Source organism: Oncorhynchus masou, chromosome 5 (assembly GCF_036934945.1).
Source record: "Oncorhynchus masou masou isolate Uvic2021 chromosome 5, UVic_Omas_1.1, whole genome shotgun sequence".
Taxonomy (NCBI): Eukaryota; Metazoa; Chordata; class Actinopteri; order Salmoniformes; family Salmonidae; genus Oncorhynchus; species Oncorhynchus masou.
The window spans coordinates 74,980,052-75,005,323 of NC_088216.1; the positions used below are offsets into that span (position 1 = coordinate 74,980,052).

General features: G+C 47.2%; 1 protein-coding gene across 5 annotated transcripts in view; it reads left to right on the forward strand.

The window, feature by feature from the left end:
* Positions 1-25,272, forward strand: part of LOC135540241 (ras association domain-containing protein 5-like) — a 46,590-nt gene that overhangs the window by 12,467 nt on the left and 8,851 nt on the right. For 2 of the 5 annotated variants that reach the window (XM_064966768.1, XM_064966769.1), the window contains exon 2: positions 16,843-16,967. In XM_064966768.1, the coding sequence (XP_064822840.1) occupies positions 16,843-16,967 (125 nt within the window). Of the gene's footprint in view, positions 1-901; positions 1,067-16,842; positions 16,968-22,631; positions 23,780-25,272 lie in introns of those variants that run through there. The other 3 variants (XM_064966771.1, XM_064966773.1, XM_064966770.1) reach the window with 2 other exon arrangements.

Consider the following 25,272-nt stretch of genomic DNA (forward strand, 5'->3'; position numbering starts at 1 on the left):
GTTTACTGTGTTATTGGCATGTGACAACGAAGATGTCCAGTGACCCTGGAGATGGACAAATATTTTGATAGACAAGGAGGACTAGAGAGGGGAAGCCAGTGATAGAGAGAGAGAGCCAGCAATGATGAGTTTGAGTGTTGGGGCTCTGTCTCTTTAAGCTGTCTGGTGCTGCAGAGTGTGTGGGTGATGCAGCAGAGGCACAGAGAGCTGAGAGATAGAGAGAAAGAACAAGAGAACACGGAGTCCATCATCTACAAAACAAGTGAATGAGAGAGAGCGATGCCAGCAGTGGGGTGAGGATAGGTTGAGGGTAGTGGTATGTGTGAGGAAACTTCACAGAGGATGAGGGAGAGAAGGAGGGAGGGGAGAGAGGCAAGCTGAGGTGTGAGGACTGTCAGGGCTAGAGGTGTGTGTGTGTGCTGACTATCGGAAGGGTAAGGGAAGAAGAGGAGGCGGTGTGTCTGAGTGCGTGCGTGAGGTAAGAGCGAGGTGTGTGTGAGGTCTGTGTGTGTACGGGGTGGCAAAGCGAGAGGTGGACGGGGTGCTGGTTCGGGGCGTGGCACAGCTGGGTGAGTGGTGGCGCTGGGATGGCGGGCACTGGGGAGGCTGGCGAGCAGGCAGCCCTCGGACCGACAGGGAGTCCCTCAGCCGCAGGCAGGAGAGGGGCAGAGGGCATTCGCCGGAGGGAGCTGGCGGCCTGGGGTACAGGACGGTGCCAGCGAGGTGGTGCCACGCTCCCAGTCGGACACCGGTAGCACCGTTGATGGTGGGGTGGGGGGTAGAGGAGGGGGAGAGAGGTGAGGGTGTAAACCAGTTAAGAGTTTCTCAATCCTTGTCTCTGCATCAGACGGCTGAGGTGGGGGGTGAGGGAAAGGGTGACTTGGGGGGTGAGGGAGAGGGTGACTTGGGGGTGAGGATGGCGATATGGGCAGTGCGTGTTTTGGTCAGGTGTCCAGGCGTTTGGGAAGGCTGTTACGGCGCCTGCCTAAGTCTCGTTCCTGGAGTGACGGACTACGGATGCTCCGCAGAACCAGTTCCCACGGATCACTCATCACCTCTTCCTCAGGTATGGAGAGGGGGAGAGAGAGGGATGGAGAGATGGAGCTCCTTCAATGGCTCTCGCAATGAACGCATCCATTTCTCAGGTCTAGAGGAGGAGGGAGATGGGAGGAAAGGAGAGAGAGAGGAAGAAAGAAAGAGAAGGTGGAGGGTTGAGAGGAGTGTCAGAGAGTAAGATAGCAAGATATGGTAGATAGAGAACAAATAGCAGAAGATAAAAAGAAAGGGAGGAATGAGAGGAAGATAAAGATAGAGGTGCTGGGTAGGAGTATTGTTACATTATGTCAAGAAAAGGACATCTCTACAAGGACCCTTTTAACTACTGTATACTGTAACTCAGAATCTCTCTATCTCTCTGTCTTTTCCCCATATCCCCCATATTTCTCCCCATAGATGACTCTGAACATCAAAATCATCCGATGATAAATGTGCTCTTATAAACCTTATTTGTAATCTGAGGGGACGATCCTATAAAACCAGATTCTAGATGTCTGCCTGTGGTCTGTACTGGGAATATGATATTAGAGCTGACTGTTTAGGGGCCTGGAATGGAGTTTAGCATCGATCCTAGCGTTTCTGTTCGCGGAGTGGACTGACGCAGTTGTGTCCAGGGATAAATACTGAGTGGGTATAGAGCGTAATACAAGGAGAACATGCTGTCTGCACCTTGGTAGAAAAAAGACAAGGCTCCAGAGACAGATTTATAGATTAACATAGTGAAATAAGAAATTGGACTGAAGTGTTTGCCTGTGTGCGTACATGCATCTGTGAGTGTGTATACCATTTAAGTCAATGGTGTGTGCATTGTGTGTGTGTCTTATTCGAGAGCTGTCTGTGAAGGGCTGATAAGGTCCTCACCAAACATCAATCAGCTTATCAAAGGAACCAGAACATGTCACTACACCTGTATGATGTCACAGCCCTCCCTCCACCAATCAGCAGTGGACCAGCTAATCCCTCTAGAGCAGGGATGGGCAACTTTGATGGGGGTGTAAAATATCTGAACACATCGTGGAGGGGCTGCAGTGGCTCGCGGGTCTGTGTACACACATCCACACCCACACATGCAGTCAACTGTGCAGTTAATCTGTTTGTGCTGTTAAACTACTTAACACTCTTAACTACAATAAAACACAGTAAATATAAATATGTACAGTGCCTTGCGAAAGTATTCGGTCCCCTTGAACTTTGCGACCTTTTGCCACATTTCAGGCTTCAAACATAAAGATATAAAACTATTTTTTTTGTGAAGAATCAACAACAAGTGGGACACAATCATGAAGTGGAACGACATTTATTGGATATTTCAAACTTTTTTAACAAATACTGAAAAATTGGGCGTGCAAAATTATTCAGCCCCTTTACTTTCAGTGCAGCAAACTCTCTCCAGAAGTTCAGTGAGGATCTCTGAATGATCCAATGTTGACCTAAATGAATAATGATGATAAATACAATCCACCTGTGTGTAATCAAGTCTCTGTATAAATGTACCTGCACTGTGATAGTCTCAGAGGTCCGTTAAAAGCGCCGAGAGCATCATGAAGAACAAGGAACACACCAGGTAGGTCCGAGATACTGTTGTGAAGAAGTTTAAAGCCGGATTTGGATACAAAAAGATTTCCCAAGCTTTAAACATCCCAAGGAGCACTGTGCAAGCGATAATATTGAAATGGAAGGAGTATCAGACCACTGCAAATCTACCGAGACCTGGCCGTCCCTCTAAACTTTCAGCTCATACAAGGAGAAGACTGATCAGAGATGCAGCCAAGTGGCCCATGATCACTCTGGATGAACTGCAGAGATCTACAGCTGAGGTGGGAGACTCTGTCCATAGGACAACAATCAGTCGTATATTGCACAAATCTGGCCTTTATGGAAGAGTGGCAAGAAGCAAGCCATTTCTTAAAGATATCCATAAAAAGTGTTGTTTAAAGTTTGCCACAAGCCACCTGGGAGACACACCAAACATGTGGAAGAAGGTGCTCTGGTCAGATGAAACCAAAATTGAACTTTTTGGCAATAATGCAAAACGTTATGTTTGGCGTAAAAGCAACACAGCTCATCACCCTGAACACACCATACCCACTGTCAAACATGGTGGTGGCAGCATCATGGTTTGGGCCTGCTTTTCTTCAGCAGGGACAGGGAAGATGGTTAAAATTGATGGGAAGATGGATGGAGCCAAATACAGGACCATTCTGGAAGAAAACCTGATGGAGTCTGCAAAAGACCTGAGACCGGGACGGAGATTTGTCTTCCAACAAGACAATGATCCAAAACATAAAGCAAATTCTAAAATGGAATGGTTAAAAAATAAACATATCCAGGTGTTAGAATGGCCAAGTCAAAGTCCAGACCTGAATCCAATCGAGAATCTGTGGAAAGAACTGAAAACTGCTGTTCACAAATGCTCTCCATCCAACCTCACTGAGCTCGATCTGTTTTGCAAGGAGGAAGGTCTCTCGATGTGCAAAACTGATAGAGACATACCCCAAGCGACTTACAGCTGTAATCACAGCAAAAGGTGGCGCTAAAAAGTATTAACATAAGGGGGCTGAATAATTTTGCACGCCCAATTTTTCAGTTTTTGATTTGTTAAAAAAGTTTGAAATATCCAATAAATGTCGTTCCACTTCATGATTGTGTCCCACTTGTTGTTGATTCTTCACAAAAAATACAGTTTTATATCTTTATGTTTGAAGCCTGAAATGTGGCAAAAGGTCGCAAAGTTCAAGGGGGCCGAATACTTTCGCAAGGCACTGTATACAGTACCAGTCAAAAGTTTGGACACACCTACTCAATGAAGGGTTTTTCTTTATTTTGACTCTTTTCTACAAATAGTAGTGAAGACATCAAAACTATGAACTAACACATATGGAATCATGTAGTAACCAGAAAAGTGTTAAACAAATCAAAATATATTTTCTATTTGAGATTCTTTAAAGTAGCCACCCTTTGCCTTGATGACAGCTCTGCACACTCTTGGCACAGTTTTGTTTCAGTTTATGGGTTAGGGTTTGTTGGCTTTGGCTGGTGTAGGCTGGGTCAGTGGTCCATCCCTCTTCTAGAGAGTCATATCTATCAGGGCTAGTGGAGCAGTTGAATATTTAATATATGGCCATGTTCTGTTATAATCTCCACCCGGCACAGCCAGAAGAGGACTGGCCACCCCTCATAGCCTGGTTCCTCTCTAGGTTCCTGCCTTTCTAGGGAGTTGTTCCGAGCCACCGTGTTTCTACATCTGCATTGCTTGCTGTTTGGGGTTTTAGGCTAGGTTTCTGTACAACACTTTGTGACATCAGCTGATGTAAAACGAGCTTTATAAATACATTTGATTGATATAACCTCACTTTAGGCCTAGAGCATAAAGAGCTTATTTAGATTAAACCGGTTCCTTTTCTTCATCATGTTAGATCATTGTATCAAAACATTTAATTAGCCTAAAATCTAAAATGACTCTTTCCTACTGGCTGACTTCTCCTCTAGCCGTAATTGTCATGATTTTGTATACTACGGCTTCTGTGATGAACTAACTGACCAAGATGGCAGATGGAATTCCATCCTCTTCCAGCCCCAAAGTTCCCAATACCTCCCCCGCTGTCCACCACTCTTCCTTACCAATAGAAATATGTTCATTTTCTGTTTCTGTTGTCTCTAGTGTCCTCCTGTCGAGGACAAGGAGTTTTATTATTTCAGGAAAACCTTATGACCTCCTATCTTTGAGTGTTTTCGCGTGTTTCTCTCCTTGGACTGCTACTTCCTCTACCCGGACACGCTGGTTATATTTGGTGTGTGTGGGTGGCACAGGCCTGACAGAGCGACTGTGTGCGCGCGCCGTGTCATACCATGAATTCCGTCTGAAATAGGTTGTAGAGAGGCGTGTGATTATCACCTTCAGAAATGCGCCCTAGCAAAATCACCTCTCATCCATTCTTTCAGACCTCTCACAGCATCTCTCTTTCATTGGCTAGCTCTAGTTCACTCAGAATCTCCCCACTCTGTGTGATTGACTAGCTTAGTGTTCAGGGTGTCACTCTGCTGTGTGTGGTGTCAGCTGTAGATATACACACAGATGTGTGTGACTATGTGATATGTGTGTGTGTTCTGTTAGATAATGTCCAGGCCTTCTCTCCTCTGTTTCCTGGGAGACAGGGACAGTTCTGTGTTTTGATTTTGCCTTATCCTCTTCTGTTGCCTAGGAGACAGGGTAAGTTCTCTGTTTTGTTTTGGCCTAGTCCATTCTGTTTCCTGGGAAACATGGACAGTTCTGTATTTTTGTTTGGCCATGTCTCTTCTGTTGCCTGAGCGACAGGGACAGTTCTATGTTTTGGTTCAGCCTTGTGTCTTCTGTTGCCTAGGAGACAGGTACAGTTCTGTGTTTTGGTTCAGCCTTGGCTCTTCTGTTGCCTGAGAGACAGGGACAGTTCTATGTTTTGGTTCAGCCTTGTGTCTTCTGTTGCCTAGGAGACAGGGAAAGTTCTCAGTTTTGGTTCAGCATTGTCACTTCTGTTGCCTGAGAGACAGGTACAGTTCTGTGTTTTGGTTCAGCCTTGGCTCTTCTGTTGCTTGAGAGGCAGGTACAGTTCTGTGTTTTGGTTCAGCCTTGTCTCTTCTGTTGCCTGAGAGACAGTTACAGTTCTGTGTTTTGGTTCAGCCTTGTCTGTCTTGTGTGAGCTGTAGCCTATAAGAAATGTAAAAGGAAGGAAGGATGGAAGGAGGGGGGAGGGATAGGATGGGATAGGGAATGGACACACATGGGGATAGCAGCCAGTTTTGGTTCTGCTTATGGGTTAGAGTTTGTTGGCTTTGGCTGGTATAGGCGGGGTCAGAGCACAAGCTGTTTATTCAGGCTGTATCTAGGCTGGGTGAGCGGCCGATGGCCACAGGATGTATGTGAGGGAGGAACGGGGAAGAGTCTGTGATGCAGGAGAGGTGTGGTGGAAGAGGTGTACGTACAGTGTGAGCTGGGTTAGAGGCTGAAACTGTTTGTTTGTTCGCATGTGTGACTGCAGCAGTGCTTCGCAGAGGGACATGGCCGGTCTCAAGGTTATGAAGGTTACAGCCTCCGGCACCAGCTGCTCTAGAAAGCAGCAGAAAAGGCTGCCGACGCAGCTGATTCTGATAGAAAGGAGGGAGGGGAGAAAGAAAGGGGTGTCAGCATAAAATGTCCTGGTGATTGTCAGAGGAGAGGAGAGGAGAGAAGAGGAGAGGAGGAAAGGAGAGGAGAGGAGAGGAGGAAAGGAGAGGAGAGGAGGAGAGTATATTTGACAGAGCCATCAGTGTTTCCCCTCGTTTCTAAAATCCCCCCTGAGTTCCCGGTACTGCAGGGGATTCTACAGCTCTGACCACAGCACGGCTCAAGGAAGTAACACACTGCACCATAGTGTTGTGTCTTTGTAGGGGAAGGGATTATTCAGAACCCAAGAGAAAGGAGAGAGAGGTTATATGAGTTGTGCTGTGAGAAGTCCAGTGTTCCAATCGTGTGACTGTAGGAGAAGTGAGGTTCAGTACGGTAATGTTACAGTGGTTAGGCTGTAAGGGAAGTGACTGCTTGTTTAACAAGGAGGAGATTCCCTCTGTTGACTGGGGGAGTTTTAAAAGCTCAGAGCCTCAGGGGGGACTGACTGTGTGGAGTGTGTGAGCTATCAGGAATGCTCACTGCATGTGCAATGCTCTTTAGGAAGACAGACAGACAGACAGACAGACAGACAGACAGACAGACAGACAGACAGACAGACAGACAGACAGACAGACAGACAGACAGACAGACAGACAGACATAGAGTGATCTGTGGCAATATGAACACAAGAAACATGAGCTGTATTCGAATACCTATACTAACCGCACTAACCATACTATTTGTGACATAAATTGAGTATATAGTTTACTTATTGGTCATAGTATGGATGTAGTTAGTATGCCAAAAGTTTACTGATGTCGTACTAAATTCGCCAAAAGTAGTGGACACTATTTCAGTGCTTTTAGGCCCCATAATGCAATTCTCGAGAAAATAGCCGTGGCTTCACAATGTTTTTAATATTTACATTACATTACATTTAAGTCATTTAGCAGACGCTCTTATCCAGAGCGACTTACAAATTGGTGAATTCACCTTCTGACATCCAGTGGAACAGCCACTTTACAATAGTGCATCTAAATCATTAAGGGGGGGTGGTGAGAAGGATTACTTATCCTATCCTAGGTATTCCTTGAAGAGGTGGGGTTTCAGGTGTCTCCGGAAGGTGGTGATTGACTCCGCTGTCCTGGCGTCGTGAGGGAGTTTGTTCCACCATTGGGGGGCCAGAGCAGCGAACAGTTTTGACTGGGCTGAGCGGGAACTGTACTTCCTCAATGGTAGGGAGGCGAGCAGGCCAGAGGTGGATGAACGCAGTGCCCTTGCTTGGGTGTAGGGCCTGATCAGAGCCTGGAGGTACTGCGGTGCCGTTCCCCTCACAGCTCCGTAGGCAAGCACCATGGTCTTGTAGCGGATGCGAGCTTCAACTGGAAGCCAGTGGAGAGAGCGGAGGAGCGGGGTGACGTGAGAGAACTTGGGAAGGTTGAACACCAGACGGGCTGCGGCGTTCTGGATGAGTTGTAGGGGTTTAAGCGCAGGCAGGGAGCCCAGCCAGCAGCGAGTTGCAGTAATCCAGACGGGAGATGACAAGTGCCTGGATTAGGACCTGCGCCGCTTCCTGTGTGAGGCAGGGTCGTACTCTGCGGATGTTGTAGAGCATGAACCTACAGGAACGGGCCACCGCCATGATGTTGGTTGAGAACGACAGGGTGTTGTCCAGGATCACGCCAAGGTTCTTAGCGCTCTGGGAGGAGGACACAATGGAGTTGTCAACCGTGATGGCGAGATCATGGAACGGGCAGTCCTTCCCCGGGAGGAAGAGCAGCTCCGTCTTGCCGAGGTTCAGCTTGAGGTGGTGATCCGTCATCCACACTGATATGTCTGCCAGACATGCAGAGATGCGATTCGCCACCTGGTCATCAGAAGGGGGAAAGGAGAAGATTAATTGTGTGTCGTCTGCATAGCAATGATAGGAGAGACCATGTGAGGTTATGACAGAGCCAAGTGACTTGGTGTATAGCGAGAATAGGAGAGGGCCTAGAACAGAGCCCTGGGGGACACCAGTGGTGAGAGCGCGTGGCGAGGAGACAGATTCTCGCCACGCCACCTGGTAGGAGCGACCTGTCAGGTAGGACGCAATCCAAGCGTGGGCCGCGCCGGAGATGCCCAACTCGGAGAGGGTGGAGAGCAGGATCTGATGGTTCACAGTATCGAAGGCAGCCGATAGGTCTAGAAGGATGAGAGCAGAGGAGAGAGAGTTAGCTTTAGCAGTGCGGAGCGCCTCCGTGATGCAGAGAAGAGCAGTCTCAGTTGAATGGCTAGTCTTGAAACCTGACTGATTTGGATCAAGAAGGTCATTCTGAGAGAGAAGGCGGGAGAGCTGGCCAAGGACGGCACGTTCAAGAGTTTTGGAGAGAAAAGAAAGAAGGGATACTGGTCTGTAGTTGTTGACATCGGAGGGATCGAGTGTAGGTTTCTTCAGAAGGGGTGCAACTCTCGCTCTCTTGAAGACGGAAGGGAAGCCAGCGGTCAGGGATGAGTTGATGAGCGAGGTGAGGTAAGGGGTAAGGGTCCCCGGAAATGGTCTGGAGGAGAGAGGAGGGATAGGGTCGAGCGGGCAGGTTGTTGGGCGGCCGGCCGTCACAAGAAGCGAGATTTCATCTGGAGAGAGAGGGGAGAAAGAGGTCAGAGCACAGGGTAGGGCAGTGTGAGCAGAACCAGCGGTGTCGTTTGACTTAGCAAACGAGGATCGGATGTCGTCGACCTTCTTTCAAAATGGTTGACGAAGTCATCTGCAGAGAGGGAGGAGGGGGGAGGAGGAGGATTCAGGAGGGAGGAGAAGGTGGCAAAGAGCTTCCTAGGGTTAGAGGCAGATGCTTGGAATTTAGAGTGGTAGAAAGTGGCTTTAGCAGCAGAGACAGAGGAGGAAAATGTAGAGAGGAGGGAGTGAAAGGATGCCAGGTCCGCAGGGAGGCGAGTTTTCCTCCATTTCCGCTCGGCTGCCCGGAGCTCTGTTCTGTGAGCTCGCAATGAGTCATCGAGCCACGGAGCGGGAGGGGAGGACCGAGCCGGCCTGGAGGATAGGGGACATAGAGAGTCAAAGGATGCAGAAAGGGAAGAGAGGAGGGTTGAGGAGGCAGAGTCAGGAGAAAGGTTGGAGAAGGTATGAGCAGAGGGAAGAGATGAAAGGATCGAAGGTTGGGATGATACCATCCGAGTAGGGGCAGTGTGGGAAGTGTTGGATGAGAGCGAGAGGGAAAAGGATACAAGGTAGTGGTCGGAGACTTGGAGGGGAGTTGCAGTGAGGTTAGTGGAAGAACAGCATCTAGTAAAGATGAGGTCGAGCGTATTGCCTGCCTTGTGAGTAGGGGGAAGGTGAGAGGGTGAGGTCAAAAGAGGAGAGGAGTGGAAAGAAGGAGGCAGAGAGGAATGAGTCAAAGGTAGACGTGGGGAGGTTAAAGTCGCCCAGGACTGTGAGAGGTGAGCCGTCCTCAGGAAAGGAGCTTATCAAGGCATCAAGCTCATTGATGAACTCTCCGAGGGAACCTGGAGGGCGATAAATGATAAGAATGTTAAGCTTGAAAGGGCTGGTAACTGTGACAGCATGGAATTCAAAGGAGGCGATAGATAGATGGGTAAGGGGAGAGAGAGAGAATGACCACTTGGGAGAGATGAGGATCCCGGTGCCACCACCCCGCTGACCAGAAGCTCTCGGGTGTGCGAGAACACGTGGGCGGACGAAAGAGAGCAGTAGGAGTAGCAGTGTTATCTGTGGTGATCCATGTTTCCGTCAGTGCCAGGAAGTCGAGGGACTGGAGGGAGGCATAGGCTGAGATGAACTCTGCCTTGTTGGCCGCAGATCGGCAGTTCCAGATACCGGAGACCAGGAACTCCACGTGGGTCGTGCGCGCTGGGACCACCAGATTAGGGTGGCCGCGGCCACGCGGTGTGGAGCGTTTGTATGGTCTGTGCAGAGAGGAGAGAACAGGGATAGATAGACACATAGTTAACAGGGTACAGAAGAGGCTACGCTAATGCAAAGGAGATTGGAATGACAAGTGGACTACACGTCTCGAATGTTCAGAAAGTTAAGCTTACGTAGCAAGAATCTTATTGACTAAAATGATTGAAATGAAACAGTACTGCTGGAGTAGGCTAGCTGGTAGTGGCTGCGATGTTGACACTACACTAATCAAGTCGTTCCGTCGAGTGTAATAGTTTCTACAGTGCTGCTATTCGGGGGCTAGCTGGCTAGCTAGCAAGGTTGATTTGTTACTTTAAAAGAACGACAATAGCTGGCTGGCTAACCTAGAAAATCGCTCTAGGCTACACAATTGTCTTAGATACAAAGACGGCTATGTAGCTAGCTAGCTACGATCAAACAAAACAAACCGTTGTACTGTAATAGTTACTACAGTGCTGCTATTCGGGGGCTAGCTGGCTAGCTACGTTAGAAGAACGACAATAGCTGGCCAGCTAAAGAAAATCGCTCTAGGCTACACAATTGTCTTAGATACAAAGACGGCTATGTAGCTAGCTAGCTACGATCAAACAAAACAAACCGTTGTACTGTAATAGTTACTACAGTGCTGCTATTCGGGGCTAGCTGGCTAGCTACGTTAGAAGAACGACAATAGCTGGCCAGCTAACCTAGAAAATCCTCTAGACTACACAATTGTCTTAGATACAAAGACGGCTATGTAGCTGGCTAGCTACGATCAAACAAATCAAACCGTTGTACTGTAATGAAGTGAAATGAAAATGTGATACTACCTGTGGAACCCGGAATGTTGACCGGGTAGTTGGAGTTCAATTCGGTAGAGGTTGGCTAGCTGTTGGCTAGCTAGCTAGCAGCATTTCCTACGTTAAGGACGACAAATAGCTGGCTAGCTAACCTCGGTAAATTAAGATAATCACTCTAAGTCTACACACTCTAAACTGCACAATTATCTTGGATACGAAGACAACTATGTAGCTAGCTGACACTACGCTAATTGAGTCGTTCAGTTGAGTGTAATAGTTTCTACAGTGCTAGTGGACAGTGGATGTTAGCTAGCTGCTTAGCTAGCTGCTGGGCAGATACGTTAGACGACGAAATACGATAATTATGCAATTGTCCTGATACAAAGACGGCTATGTAGCTGGCTAAGAAGAAGTTGCTAAGATTAGACAAATCAAACCGTTGTACTATAACGAAATGTAATGAAAAGTTATAAAAAGTTATACTACCTGCGGACCGAAGTGTAGATGCGGCCGCTCGCTCCAACCGGAACCGGAAATATTTGAAGAAAATGGCGGGAAATATACAGCTGAAGTCCGACGAGAGCGGATACAAATGTATTGCTTTAACTAATTATGAGCAATGTAATAAAATTAAGACTTTTCAATAAGTTACGTTACACGTTATGTTGGCAGAAAAGGTGTGTTAGCTATGCTGTCCTTATGAACCACATAGCATATCATTACAACAGTAATGTTAACAGAAGATGTGTTAGCTATGCTGTCCTTATGAACCACATAGCATATCATTACAACAGTAATGTTAACAGAAGATGTGTTAGCTATGCTGTCCTTATGAACCACATAGCATATCATTACAACAGTAATGTTAACAGAAGATGTGTTAGCTATGCTGTCCTTATGAAGCACATAGCATATCATTACAACAGTAATGTTAACAGAAGATGTGTTAGCTATGCTGTCCTTATGAACCACATAGCATATCATTACAACAGTAATGTTAACAGAAGATGTGTTAGCTATGCTGTCCTTATGAACCACATAGCATATCATTACAACAGTAATGTTAACAGAAGATGTGTTAGCTATGCTGTCCTTATAAACCACATAGCATATCATTACAACAGTAATGTTAACAGAAGATGTGTTAGCTATGCTGTCCTTATGAACCACATAGCATATCATTACAACAGTAATGTTAACAGAAGATGTGTTAGCTATGCTGTCCTTATGAACCACATAGCATATCATTACAACAGTAATACTGGCTACCTAATGTTAGTTGGCTACTAATACATCGAACTTGCCAGTATATTAACTACATGCAACTAACTAACTACCCAACGTTTATTGACTTGATTATTCATGTCATTCTTAGCTTAGCTAAGTGGTATAGTCGTTATGCATTCTCAATGGACATTGTTAATTTGGGTGCATTCGTAAATTCGCTCTGGCTTTCTACTGCACTGTGTCCGTGCCTCTTTGGCCATAGAAAAGGAAAAGGGGTGCTGACACTCTCTCTCTCTCTCTCTCTTTCTATTTCCCTCTTTCTCTCTCTCTCTCCCTATCCCTGTCTTTTTTTCTCTCTCTCTCCCTGTCCCTGTCTCTTTCTATTTCCCTCTTTCTCTCTCTCTCTCCCTGTCCCTGTCTCTTTCTCTCTCTCTCTCTCTCTCTCCCTGTCCCTGTCTCTTTATCTCTCTCTCTCCCTGTCCTTGTCTCTTTCTCTCTCTCTCTCCCTGTCCCTGTCTCTTTCTTTTCATCCTCTGTCATTCCAGTTTCCCTTATTTCTTTTTCGTGAGGGGATTTCCAACTGTCCCTGTCCCTACTAAAGAGAGGGTTTGGAAATTCCAGCTCTGTGTCCAGTGTCTGTTAGATATGGGCTTTTTCAGGTAAATCCTGTGAGAAACATGGTCCTGTGTTACCACTCAGGCTCCATCCTCACTGCAGTTAGAGGATATTGACGACATCATCAGCTCTCTGCACCCACAGCTGTCTCTCTCCCTCGTCCTCATCTCCCCCACGTCTCTCTCCCTCGTCCTCATCTCCCCCACGTCACTCTCCCTCGTCCTCATCTCCCCCACGTCTCTCTCCCTCGTCCTCATCTCCCCCACGTCTCTCTCCCTCGTCCTCATCTCCCCCACGTCTCTCTCCCTCGTCCTCATCTCCCCCACGTCTCTCTCCCTCGTCCTCATCTCCCCCACGTCTCTCTCCCTCCCTTCCTCTCTCTCCTCTGCCATTCGTTTGTCCCTATGTCCAGTCAAGTGAGACAATGCTCAAGGAGCCAGACAAACTCAGCTCATCTCTGCGTCTGTCACCCGAGACGCCCTGTGTGTGTGTGACCAGTTTTGGACCAGGCGATACGGAGGGGATGGGGGGGAGGAAGGCATGGGCGTGTTTGTGATGACCAAAGGAGGGTACAGTATGTTTTCTGAGTTTTTTCGGACCCCATTGGCTGCTGAAGAGACAGCAGCTGTTCTTCCTGGGATCCACACAAAACACAGAACAAAACACAGAACATGACACAGAACATGACCAAATGCAGAACACTAATGGACAACAACAGCAACGCACATTTAAACTAAGAACACCAAAACCAAATAACAACACTGCTACTTCAAAAAATAACAAGAAGAAGAAAACAAAGAAAAACAAACACATTTAAAATACTAAGAATAATTTGTGGGTGTGTGTGTAGAGTGTGTTTAGAATGTGTGTGGAGTGTCTCTCTCTCTTCACAGTCCACGTTGCTGCTTCGGGTGGTGTTCTCTCTGTGATTCTGCATTCTGTGCAGGAAGGCAGACAGACAGATGGACTGACGGACTGACAGACAGATGCTGGGCGATGGAGGGGGGGACATTGTAGAGGAGTGTGTAACTGTCTGCAGAGAAGTCAGGCTCAGGAGAGCAGAAATGAGTAACAACCGGAGTCCTTTATTGAGGCGAACAAAACACGGCACTCAGAAAACTAAACACACACGGGTTTAAAATAACCGGTGCAAACCAGCCTGGAGTACACATACATTGAAATATAACAATTCCACACACAGACATGGGGGGAAACAGAGGGTTATATGCAAGATGAGTAATGAGGAAATGCAAACCAGGTGTGCGTGAAAACAAGACAAAACAAATGGAAAATGAAAGGTGGATCGGCGATGGCTAGAAGACCGGTGACGTCGACTGCCGAACGCCGCCCAAACAAGGAGAGAGATCGACCTCGGCGGAAGTCGTGACAGACATACACTATGTTTACTGTTCAACTCTGTGTAAGGAAGGGAAAGGGAGATACCTCATCAGTCGTCCAACTGAATGCATTCAACTGAAATGAGAGGTGCGGGGGGCTGCCATAATCGACATCCACGTCTTCGGCGTCCTTCGACGCCCGGGTTCAGGCTGTGTGCATCTGGGTTCAGCCGGGTTCAGGCTGTGTTCAGGCTGCTTAGCTGAAGTTAGGCGTATGTCTTTATTCTCTTCTTACTGTGGCTTTCTCTGCACACCCAGCGGGTCACTTCAGGATGCAACAGTTTGCGTGTGTGAGTGTGTGTTTATGTGTGTACAGTGTGTGTGAACGTTATGAGTCTGGGAATAAGGTGAACCCCAAGGTTGAACCTCAGGCCTGGTGTCTGTCTGTACTCCCCTGTTGACAGCAGTGAATCAGAAAATCTAATCAAAACAAATGTGTCAGTCATATGCTTCATAAACAACAGGTGTAGACTAATGGTCAAATGCTTAGTTACGGGCCCTTCCCAACCATGCAGAGTTAAAGATAAAGATACATTTTTATATAAAAATAGAAATAGTGACATCTTTCTACGCCTGTTACTTTAACAAACAGGCTTGAACTGATCCTTATTATAGGAAGACGAACCAATCAGTGCAGCACCTAGCTCGGACCTACCCTGGTGAATGGTGGACTGAGGTCTTGTCTGCCTGATTGGAATGGAACGGAACAGGCTGATATAGGGTGTTACTAAACATGAGGGGTGAGATGTGAAAAGGAGGACAGGATGGGAGTCTCTCCTCCCAATACGCATTTCCCTTCTCTGTGTTTGGATTGGCCTCTCTCTCTCCTCTCTCTCCTCTCTCCTCATTTCCATCAACACGGAGTGTCCCTCTCTTTCTCAGACACCTCCCTCCTATCAGCAAGGCATCCGTCCCTCACACTCACTCATCGGGCAGGCTATTACAGAGAGGATTCGTTACCTTAGTTACCGTGCTGCCCTGTAGCAGTCGCATTGTGTGTAGCCTCTGATTGCATGAGCTGGTGGGAGAACAGTGTCCCGATAGTGTTACATTGCCTCTTCTCCTTCCTTTATGACCTCAGATCTGAAAACACTCTGGAGTGGTATTCTTTTCTATGTGTAGACTGTGTTGCTCTGGAGTGGTAGTCTTTTCCATGTGTAGACTGTGTTGCTCTGGAGTGGTAGTCTTTTCCATGTGTAGACTGTGTTGCTCTGGAGTGGTAGTCTATTTTCTGGAGTGGTAGTCTTTTCAGACTGTGTTGCTCTGGAGTGGTAGTCTTTTCTATGTGTAGACTGTGTTGCTCTGGAGTGGTAGTCTTTTCTATGTGTAGACTGTGTTGCTCTGGAGTGGGTCTTTTAGTCTTTTCTGGATGTGTAGTAGGCTGTGTTGCTCTGGAGTGGTAGTCTTTTCTATGTGTGGGCTGTGTTGCTCTGGAGTGGTAGTCTTTTCCATGTGTTTTCTATGTGTAGGCTGTGTTGCTCTGGAGTGGTAGTCTTTTCTATGTGTGGGCTGTGTTGCTCTGGAGTGGTAGTCTTTTCCATGTGTAGACTGTGTTGCTCTGGAGTGGTAGTCTTTTCTATGTGTAGACTGTGTTGCTCTGGAGTCTTTTCTATGGTAGTCTGTTGCTCTGGAGTGGTTCTTTTCTATGTGTGGGCTGTGTTGCTCTGGAGTGGTAGTCTTTTCTATGTGTCTGGAGTGGTAGTCTTTTCTGTGTGTTGCTCTGGAGTGGTAGTCTTTTCTATGTGTGGGCTGTGTCTAGTGGTAGTCTTTTCTATGTGTAGGCTGTGTTGCTCTGGAGTGGTAGTCTTTTCTATGTGTAGACTGTGTTGCTCTGGAGTGGTAGTCTTTTCTATGTGTAGGCTGTGTTGCTCTGGAGTGGTAGTCTTTTCTATGTGTGGGCTGTGTTGCTCTGGAGTGGTAGTCTTTTCTATGTGTAGACTGTGTTGCTCTGGAGTGGTAGTCTTTTCTATGTGTGGGCTGTGTTGCTCTGGAGTGGTAGTCTTTTCTATGTGTAGGCTGTGTTGCTCTGGAGTGGTAGTCTTTTCTATGTGTAGACTGTGTTGCTCTGGAGTGGTAGTCTTTTCTCTGTGTAGGCTGTGTTGCTGTACTCTGACCTCGCTACCTGTGCGATGTTAGCTCTTTACCACCCTCTAGTGACATCTGTGAATTAATACAACAGATAGAGCATTCACTTCAGTGAGGAGAAACCTGTAAATCAACCAGTACAGTTATGTACAGAGAGCAGCCTCTAGGTGGAGCCACATGAACACAGAGCTCTCAGGCAGATCTCTCAATGACATGTGAAGTCCACAACCACAGGTTAGATTCTATAAGCCGGGAATATTGTGAAAATGCATATTGAAACTGTTGGGATGTACCTGAATTATTTCATCTTAGTTTGGATTGGTGTGAGTCTTTGTCATTGTTAGATTGATATTGTGTGTTATTGGAAAACGTGTGTGTTGTTGAGGATCTTCTTGACCCTGACTCACTCTACTGCTCTGACAGAAAGACAGAAGTTTCTGCCTGCTGGCTACATGATTAGTATGTGAGACCTCAATAGACTCACATTACCCATTACCTGAAAAAGCCCATATCTAACAGACACATCAAACCTCTAACGGCCAAACACTGAGTTCCAAGGAAAATGCTTTATCATTGCTGTTCTCTAATTGGTGCCCTGTGTGTGGATCCAGTCATTGATTGGTCTGTTTGTGTGTCTGTCAGACTGCAGCTACACCTGTCACCTGGAGTGTGAGGGGCGGGTCCAGCTGGACTGCAACCAGAGAGACAGCAACCCACAGGAAACTCCATCTCCCAGAAGACACTGCTCCACACCTCCTCAGTACAAGGTGAGACAGATCTAGAGCTAAGTGAATCAGGTGTATACTTGTCATCAGGTGTACTGTGGAGTGAGGGTTGTTGTCGGTCACAAGCTGTTTGACAGGATGCTGCTGGTCATGTTGGCTGTGAAGCACTTGATGTGCAGGCACACAGAAAGTCAATGCAGCAGAGTAGGACACACACACACACACTCAGGAGACATAGACATAACATCCACTCAATCACTATCGATTTTCCACTATTGATCCACTATTCTTGTGAGCGTAAAGCAATGCTCTGCAAGGTCAGGAGATGGCCCTCTGTTCCTTTAGCCATTATCATCCCTACTGTATATCTGGCTGTCGTTCTGGCTGTTCCTCTCTCAGTGATGGTGTGTGTGTTGGTATTTGGGATGTGATTTTCAGTGGATTCATTTAGTTGAGTCCGAGGTTGTTATTTAACTAATAGATGATCCTCCTGAAGCAATGTTTTCCTTTTCACACTTTCAGAACCCCTCTCCTGTCTCTCTCTCTCCTGTCTCTCTCTCTCCTGTCTCTCTCTCTCTCTCTCTCTCTCCTGTCTCTCTCTCTCTCTCTCCTGTCTCTCTCTCTCCTGTCTCTCTCTCTCCTGTCTCTCTCTCTCCTGTCTCTCTCTCTCCTTTCTCTCTCTCCTGTCTCTCTCTCTCTCTCTCCTGTCTCTCTCTCTCTCTCTCTCCTGTCTCTCTCTCTCTCTCCCTCACACATTTGGATTCAATGTTCTCTGAGCACATATTTCATGCCCCTCACATCTGTAACTCATAGTGCCCATCCTTTCCTGTTCTCTCCACCTCTGCTGTCGACTCCAGTCAGTCCTCATCTCCTCAGACCCGTCCCTCTGCCTAGGGGGGCATATGCTCAGTCATTAGCCTAGCCGTAGCCTTACCCCGGCCTATCTGGGTGCGTTGTCTCTGTGAGTCTGGGAGAAGAGCAGGGCATGGGGAAGGTGGGGGAGACAGCCCTGCAGAGAGCTAAACTCTTCCTCACCCCCCCCAGAGCTACTTCAAACAGTCCCCGGCCTACTGTCTGACTTGTTACAGAATTTATCTGCTGTGTGTGTGCATGTTGCTGTGCCCTCTGTCAGTCTCTCAGGGTGTGTATGCTCTTTGTGTTTATATAACCTCTCTTTTGAGGACAAACACTGTGCTTTAGCAAGCAAGCAAGTTGCTTTAGCTAACTATGTGTGTGTTATAGTGGCCCTACAGGGTTGTGAGTACAGGAAGCCTTGTTGGTCAAATGATGAGGGCCATACTCTTGGTAAAGTAGTTGGTTTCTGTGAGCACAGATATATTAGCTGCCTCTCTGCGTTCACGGACTTCCTCTACCTGTAGCATAGTCTACTACACATACGCACCCGAACACAGAATCCAGAAATTGGCTTTCTCACTTCCTGCTTTCGTGTTAGCACACTCAAATGTTGTTGATTAGGTTTCGAGGTCATAAATATTTGCAGGTGTTCGCACGCACACACGCAAACGCACGTACACACACGAACAGTCACACTCATGCACATATTCTGTATGAAGTTGAACTGTGTCTCCCTCTCAAATGAATATCTAGCCTTCTCTGAGTTGAGTGTGTTTGTGTGAGCATGTGAAGAGTTTAATTTACATTTGACATGTTAGTCATTTAGCAGATGCTCTTATCCAGAGCGACTTACAATCAGTGCATTTATCTTAAGATAGCGAGGTGAGACAACCACATATCACAGTCAAATTTACAGGACACAAACATTCAATTCCAGCTTAACAATGTGTGTATATATAGTGTTTTGCAAATAACTATATTTTACACATCTTTAAAATCTGTGAATAAAAAATCTGAGAACAGTAATATTTTACACACGTGAAATATTGGTGGATGTAGTGTTTTTGAAATAAAGTCTTCATGTGTAAATCAGTGTCTGTGTTTCTGTTGTGATTCACTATGTTCTCAAAACACACTCTGACACTGCATAGAGTGGGCTGGATAGCACACACACACACACAACACAAACACACAACACAAACACACACACACACACAACACAAACAGACACACACAACACAAACACACGCACACAACACAAACACACAATACACAACACAAACACACGCACACAACACAAACACACGCACACAACACAAACACACGCACACAACACAAACACACAACACATCTCCCTCATTGTTTTTAGCGAGTGAGATAACCCAGCACGCCTCCAGTAAGGAGCTGGAATCTGGAGCCATGCCAAATACCACACAGTTTAGGCCTGCAGTGGAGGGACAGTTGATTATCTCTGTAGCCTGGAGCCATGTTAAACTCTGGTGTGTGCAGGCTGCCCAGTGTTTTGACCATCCAGGCCAGTGGCTGGATTGGGCATTTGAGCTGGAGGAGTACACTATTATTGTACCATAGAGATGATTAGAGATGACAGCTTCTTCCTCTTCTACTCTCTCTCTCCTCCTCTGTCTCTCTATTCTCATCTGTCTCTCTCTCTCTTCTCATCTGTCTCTCTCTCTCTTCTCTCTCTCTCTCTCTCTCTCTCTTCTCCTCTCTCTCTCTCTTCTCTCTCTCTCTCTCTCTCTCTTCTCTGTCTCTCTCTTCTCCTCTGCCTCTCTCTTTTTCTCTCCCTCTTTGTCTTTCTTTCTCTCTTTCTTTGGTGCTTCCACAAGCAGAGATCAATCCCCTTTTCGTCAATACCTCCACAGAGTCAATGCGTCTCATTGAGTGAGACTGGAGCCTAATTCACTGGGCTTTGTGGACTCTGGCCTGGCAGGGGGGCTGAAATAGAATGGTGAGGGCCTGGTCTGTCAATGAGCTCCTCTTATTTCCCCCTACCACCCACTGTCTGCTCGGTCTCCCTCCAAAGTAATGGTGTTGAATCTGACATCAGCTGATACTGACCTGACAGGCAGACAGGCAGTTCTCTGTCTGTCTGTGGTTACCACTGGAGAGAGACAGACAGCTCTCAACAATCTATCAGAATCAAATCAACCTCTGACAGGGGAGATGGACAGGCTCCATCTCTTTAATGGAGGATCTTTCTCCTCTGACAGAACAGCTTCCTTCTCTCTGAAAGACTGAAAGTCCACCTGAGCAACCGTCTGTCAATCTAATTTCTTAATGATAACATTTTTTTAAAGGCTGTAGATAGATATCACTCTCTGACACGCACGCGCGCACACACAGATGTTTAGTTCTTCTATACTCATGGGGACCTAAAATTAATTTCCATTCAAAACCCTATTTTACCTAACCCTAACCTTAACCATTAACCCCTAACCCTAATTCTAACCCTAACCCTAAATGAAATAATAAATGCTTACAATTCCTCTTTATGGAATTAGACCAAAAATTAATTTCTGAGATTCATTTCTTCATCATTACTGTGTGTGTGTGCGTGCATGCAATGCATGCAGCTATCTGTGTGTTTTTTAGCATGCTTATAAGAGTGTATAATGCCTTTGTAATGCAGTAGTAAACAGAAGGGTTATTATACATGTGGAGGTTTATCTCATACAGCTGCAGCACTAAGGCAGAGCACAGCAGGCATATTACTGTGGCTTCCTGCTCATGCATGTCAAGTGTTATGAGCTATGAGACCACATCTCTCTCTCTCACTCCCTCCCTGTCTCTCTCTCTCTCTTCCTGTCTCTCTCTCTCTCTCTTCCTGTCTCTCTCACTCTCTCCCTGTCTCTCTCACTCTCTCCCTGTCTCTCTCTCTCACTCCCTCCCTGTCTCTCTCTCTCTCTTCCTGTCACTCTCACTCTCTCCCTGTTTCTCTCACTCTCTCCCTGTCTCTCTCACTCTCTCCCTGTCTCTCTCACTCTCTCCCTGTCTCTCTCTCTCACTCTCTCCCTGTCTCTCTCTCTCTCTCTCCCTGTCTCTCTCTCTCCCTGTCTCTCTCACTCACTCTCTCACTCTCGCCCTGTCACTCTCACTCTCGCCCTGTCACTCTCATTCTCTCCCTGTCACTCTCACTCACTCTCTCCCTGTCTCTCTCACTCACTCTCTCCCTGTCTCTCTCACTCTCTCTCTCCCTGTCTCTCTCACTCTCTCCCTGTCTCTCTCACTCTCTCCCTGTCTCTCTCACTCTCTCTCCCCATCTCTCTCTCCCTCTCCCTGTCTCTCTCTCTCTCTCTCTCTCCCTGTCTCTCTCACTCTCTCTCGCTCTCACTCTCTCTCTCTCGCTCTCTCTCTCTCTCACTCTCTCTCTCACTCTCGCTCTCTCCCTGTCTCTCTCGCTCTCTCTCTGTCTCTCTCACTCTCTCTATGTCTCTCTCACTCTCTCTCTCCCTGTCTCTCTCACTCTCTCTCTCCCCGTCTCTCTCACTCTCTCTCTCCCCGTCTCTCTCACTCTCTCTCTCCCTGTCTCTCTCACTCTCTCTCTCCCTGTCTCTCTCTCCCTGTCTCTCATTCTCTCTCCCTGTCTTTCTCCCTCTCTCTCTCATTCTCTCTCCCTGTCTCTCTCACACTCTCTCTCGCTGTCTCTCTCACACTCTCTCTCACTCTCGCTCTCTCTCTCACTCTCTCTCTCCCTGTCTCACTCTCTCTCTCCCTGTCTCTCTCACTCTCTCCCTGTCTCTCTCACTCTCTTCCGGTCTCTCTCACTCTCTCACTCTCTCTCCCTGTCTCTCTCACTCTCTCCGTCTCCCTCTCTCTCCCTGTCTCTCTCACTCTCTCTCCCTGTCTCTCTCTCCCTGTCTCTCATTCTCTCTCCCTGTCTTTCTCCCTCTCTCTCTCATTCTCTCTCCCTGTCTTTCTCCCTCTCTCTCACTCTCTCTCTCCCCGTCTCTCTCACTCTCTCTCTCCCTGTCTCTCTCACTCTCTCTCTCCCTGTCTCTCTCTCCCTGTCTCTCATTCTCTCTCCCTGTCTTTCTCCCTCTCTCTCTCATTCTCTCTCCCTGTCTCTCTCACACTCTCTCTCGCTGTCTCTCTCACACTCTCTCTCACTCTCGCTCTCTCTCTCACTCTCTCTCTCCCTGTCTCACTCTCTCTCTCCCTGTCTCTCTCACTCTCTCCCTGTCTCTCTCACTCTCTTCCTGTCTCTCTCACTCTCTCTCTCCCCATCTCTCTCACTCTCTCTCTCCCTGTCTCTCTCACTCTCGCTCTCCGTCTCTCTCACTCTCTCCCTGTATCTCTCACTCTCTCTCTCCCTGGCTCTCTCACCCTCTCTCTCTCTCTCTGTGTCTCTCACTCTCTCTCTCTCTCTCCCTGTCTCTCTCCCAGTCTCTCTCCCTTTCACTCTCTCTCCCTGTCTCTCTCTCTCTCTCTCTCTCTCTCTCTCTCTCTCTCTCTCTCTCTCTCTCCCTGTCTCTGTCGCTGTCTCTATGGATTTCAATTCAATTTCAATTTATGGGGCTTTATTGGCATAGGAAACATATGTTTACATTGCCAAAGCAAGTGAAATAGATTTGAAACAAAAGTGAAATAAACAATACAAAAATATCAGTGAACATTACACACTTACAAAAGTTCCAGAAGAATAAGGAAATGTCATTATGTCTATATGCAGGGTTGTAATTATGTGCAAATAGTTAAAGTACAAAAGGGAAAATAAATAAACATAAATATAGATGGAATTTACAATGGTGTCTCTCTCTCTCTCTATTAGAGGAAGTGGCTGGGCTGAGCAGGGTGCCGTTGCTTGCAGAATGAGAAAGAATAGAGGAGGGGATGAGAGGAGAGGGTGTTTGTGTAGCTCGGCAGAGAGAGAGAGAGATCTACAGCTTTTCTGCCTGTCTCTGTGAAACAAGAGAGGAGAAGAGTAAGGTCTTCTCATTCACAAGCTTATCTGTGTGTGGCTGCAGATGAACTTGCAAACGTCAGATGCCTGCAGCAGCCAAGGTTTCTTCCCAAGAATCAGGGACACTGCAGCACAGGGACACTGCAGCACAGGGACACTGCAGCCTGCCCTGGAGCCACTGACCTGAACTACAGCTACCGGAGTGTGTTTGTGTGTGTGAGAGAGCCTGTCAGAGTAATTGATGTGTGAGCGTGTGCCTGTATGGCTAAGCAGCAGTAGCCTGCTAGAGTAATTTGTGTGTGTGTGCACCCTTTCACGGCTCTTATCAGCTGTTCAGTACACACGGCGGTAGGGTAGGAGGGGGTTGAGGAAGAAGTGTGTGTGTGTGTCTGCATGTGTATGCATGTGTGTCTGTGAGGCATTCTCAGGTGAGCAGTGCTGTAATTGGAGGCTAAGCTTTGATACTCTGACTCTGTGACACCGGCATGTGTGTGTGATACCGGTGTCAGAGCACACATGACAGGAGGAAGTGACACAGCTCTACTCGCGCTCTCCGATTTCCTGAAGCCTCTCTGGTGGAACGCTGTACGGACCCAAATCTAAGCCGACCTCCCCTCTCCTCCCCTCCCCTCTCTCTTCACCCCTGATCCTGTAGTCCAAGCCTATCTGGATAGCTACAGACACAGGACTGTGAACGACCGGCAGTGGATGCTTGTATTGAGAGAACTGAGCAATACTTGGACTGTGAGCTTTAGTGGTGTGTGTCCGTATACTGATCTACCAAGGGACTGGCTGTGGATTCAGAGTGGAAGTGAAGAGCTCTAGGACTGAGCATTGTGAACAGTGTGTGTTACTGAATGCCTCTACAAACAGAGAATCCCCTCCTTGGGAACAATCAGAATTCCTCCTGCGGCTCTGCTGGGTGTCTATAGGCAGCCGAGGGCTCGTATTTAACTCCTAAATGACTGGCAGCAACAGCATGAGCAGCGGCTACTGCAGTCTGGACGAGGAGGGAGAAGACTTCACCTTCTTCACCGCAAAAACCACCTTCTTCCGCCAGCCCCCAAAGCTGGTTAAGGTACGACACAGACAAAGAGATGGAGGGAGGGGTTGTGTCAGTTTTGATGTCAACAATATTCAGCTGAAAAAGGAGAAGCGTTGAGCTAAGAGGAAGTAGGCACTAGAGTTCTTCACAGGTCCAAAAAGTTCCAAAATGAGCCTGGGGCTTTGCATAAATATTTTTGGGAAATATAGACACCCGTTCTGAACGGACATGAGGACAACTAGCAAGGTTATTTATCATCAAATATGATTACGTAGTACCTGTCTTGACTACATCAAATGTTAGCTAGCTAGGCTAACTGAAGTTGCAGTGCATGTGCTTTCAATCCTACAGTTACAAACCACAAAAACTCCATTCAGAATATGTAGCAGCCTACCTGTTGGCTCTTGGTTGTTGTAGTCTATCCTTCTCCTTTAACTTTAATTCCGTCTTTTTTAATTGCATCTTTCATTGATTAGATATGTCCTATCTTTTGCCACACAAGGAACAAGGCAATATGGCTGTAGTCCAATTGCCGCTTTGATGATTGGCCAACAACAACAACAAGCTCCACTCTCGTGAAAAGCAAGAGCAGTAGTATAAATGATAAACTGTCTACTGCAGCAGTCATGTTCGGATCTGTACGGTCCCTTCCAGATAAGTCAGTTGAACATACCCGAGACAATCATATCAGATCCAACCCAGACATTATTTAGAATTCTGCATCCAGACCCACTCGGGTCCCGGATCGTGTCTCGATATTCGGGTGGACCCTTGAAGACACACCTCACGCCTGTTTTACTGTGTGTGTGTACATGCATTCTTGCATGTGTGTAACAGTATTGCTGCCATCCATCTCCTCGCCCCTACCTGGGCTTGAACCAGGGACCTTCTGCACACATCAACAACTATCCCCCACGAAGCATCGTTACCTATCGCTCCACAAAAGCCACGGCCCTTGCAGAACAAGAGCAACAACTACTTCACGGTCTCAGAGCGAGTGACGTCACCGATTTGAAACGCTATGAGCGCGCACCCCACTAACTATTTAGCCATTTCACACCGGTTACATGTGTGACAGAGATCCCTCTGCCATATAATCAATCAGCTATCCATGCAGCCTTGTAGGAGCGAGACCTTCTAGGACAGTTTTTCATGACTTAGATCTGAAAGGGCTGTATAGGAGCTATATGTTAATGGTTCCATCAGCTGTTGTCGTTGTTTCCTTAGTAACAGGATAGTTAGTTCCATAGTCACACACCTGTCCTTGATTGTGAGATTTTCTTAAGGGCTCGCTCTCTCTCTCCCTCTCTCTCGCTCTCTCTCTCCCTCTCTCTCGCTCTCTCTCTCCCCTCTCTCGCTCTCTCTCTCCCTCTCTCTCTCTCTCTCTCCCTCTCTCTCTCTCTCTCTCTCTCCCTCTCTCTCGCTCTCTCTCTCCCTCTCTCTCGCTCTCTCTCTCCCTCTCTCTCGCTCTCTCTCTCCCTCTCTCTCGCTCTCTCTCTCCCTCTCTCTTTCCCTTTCTTTTCCCT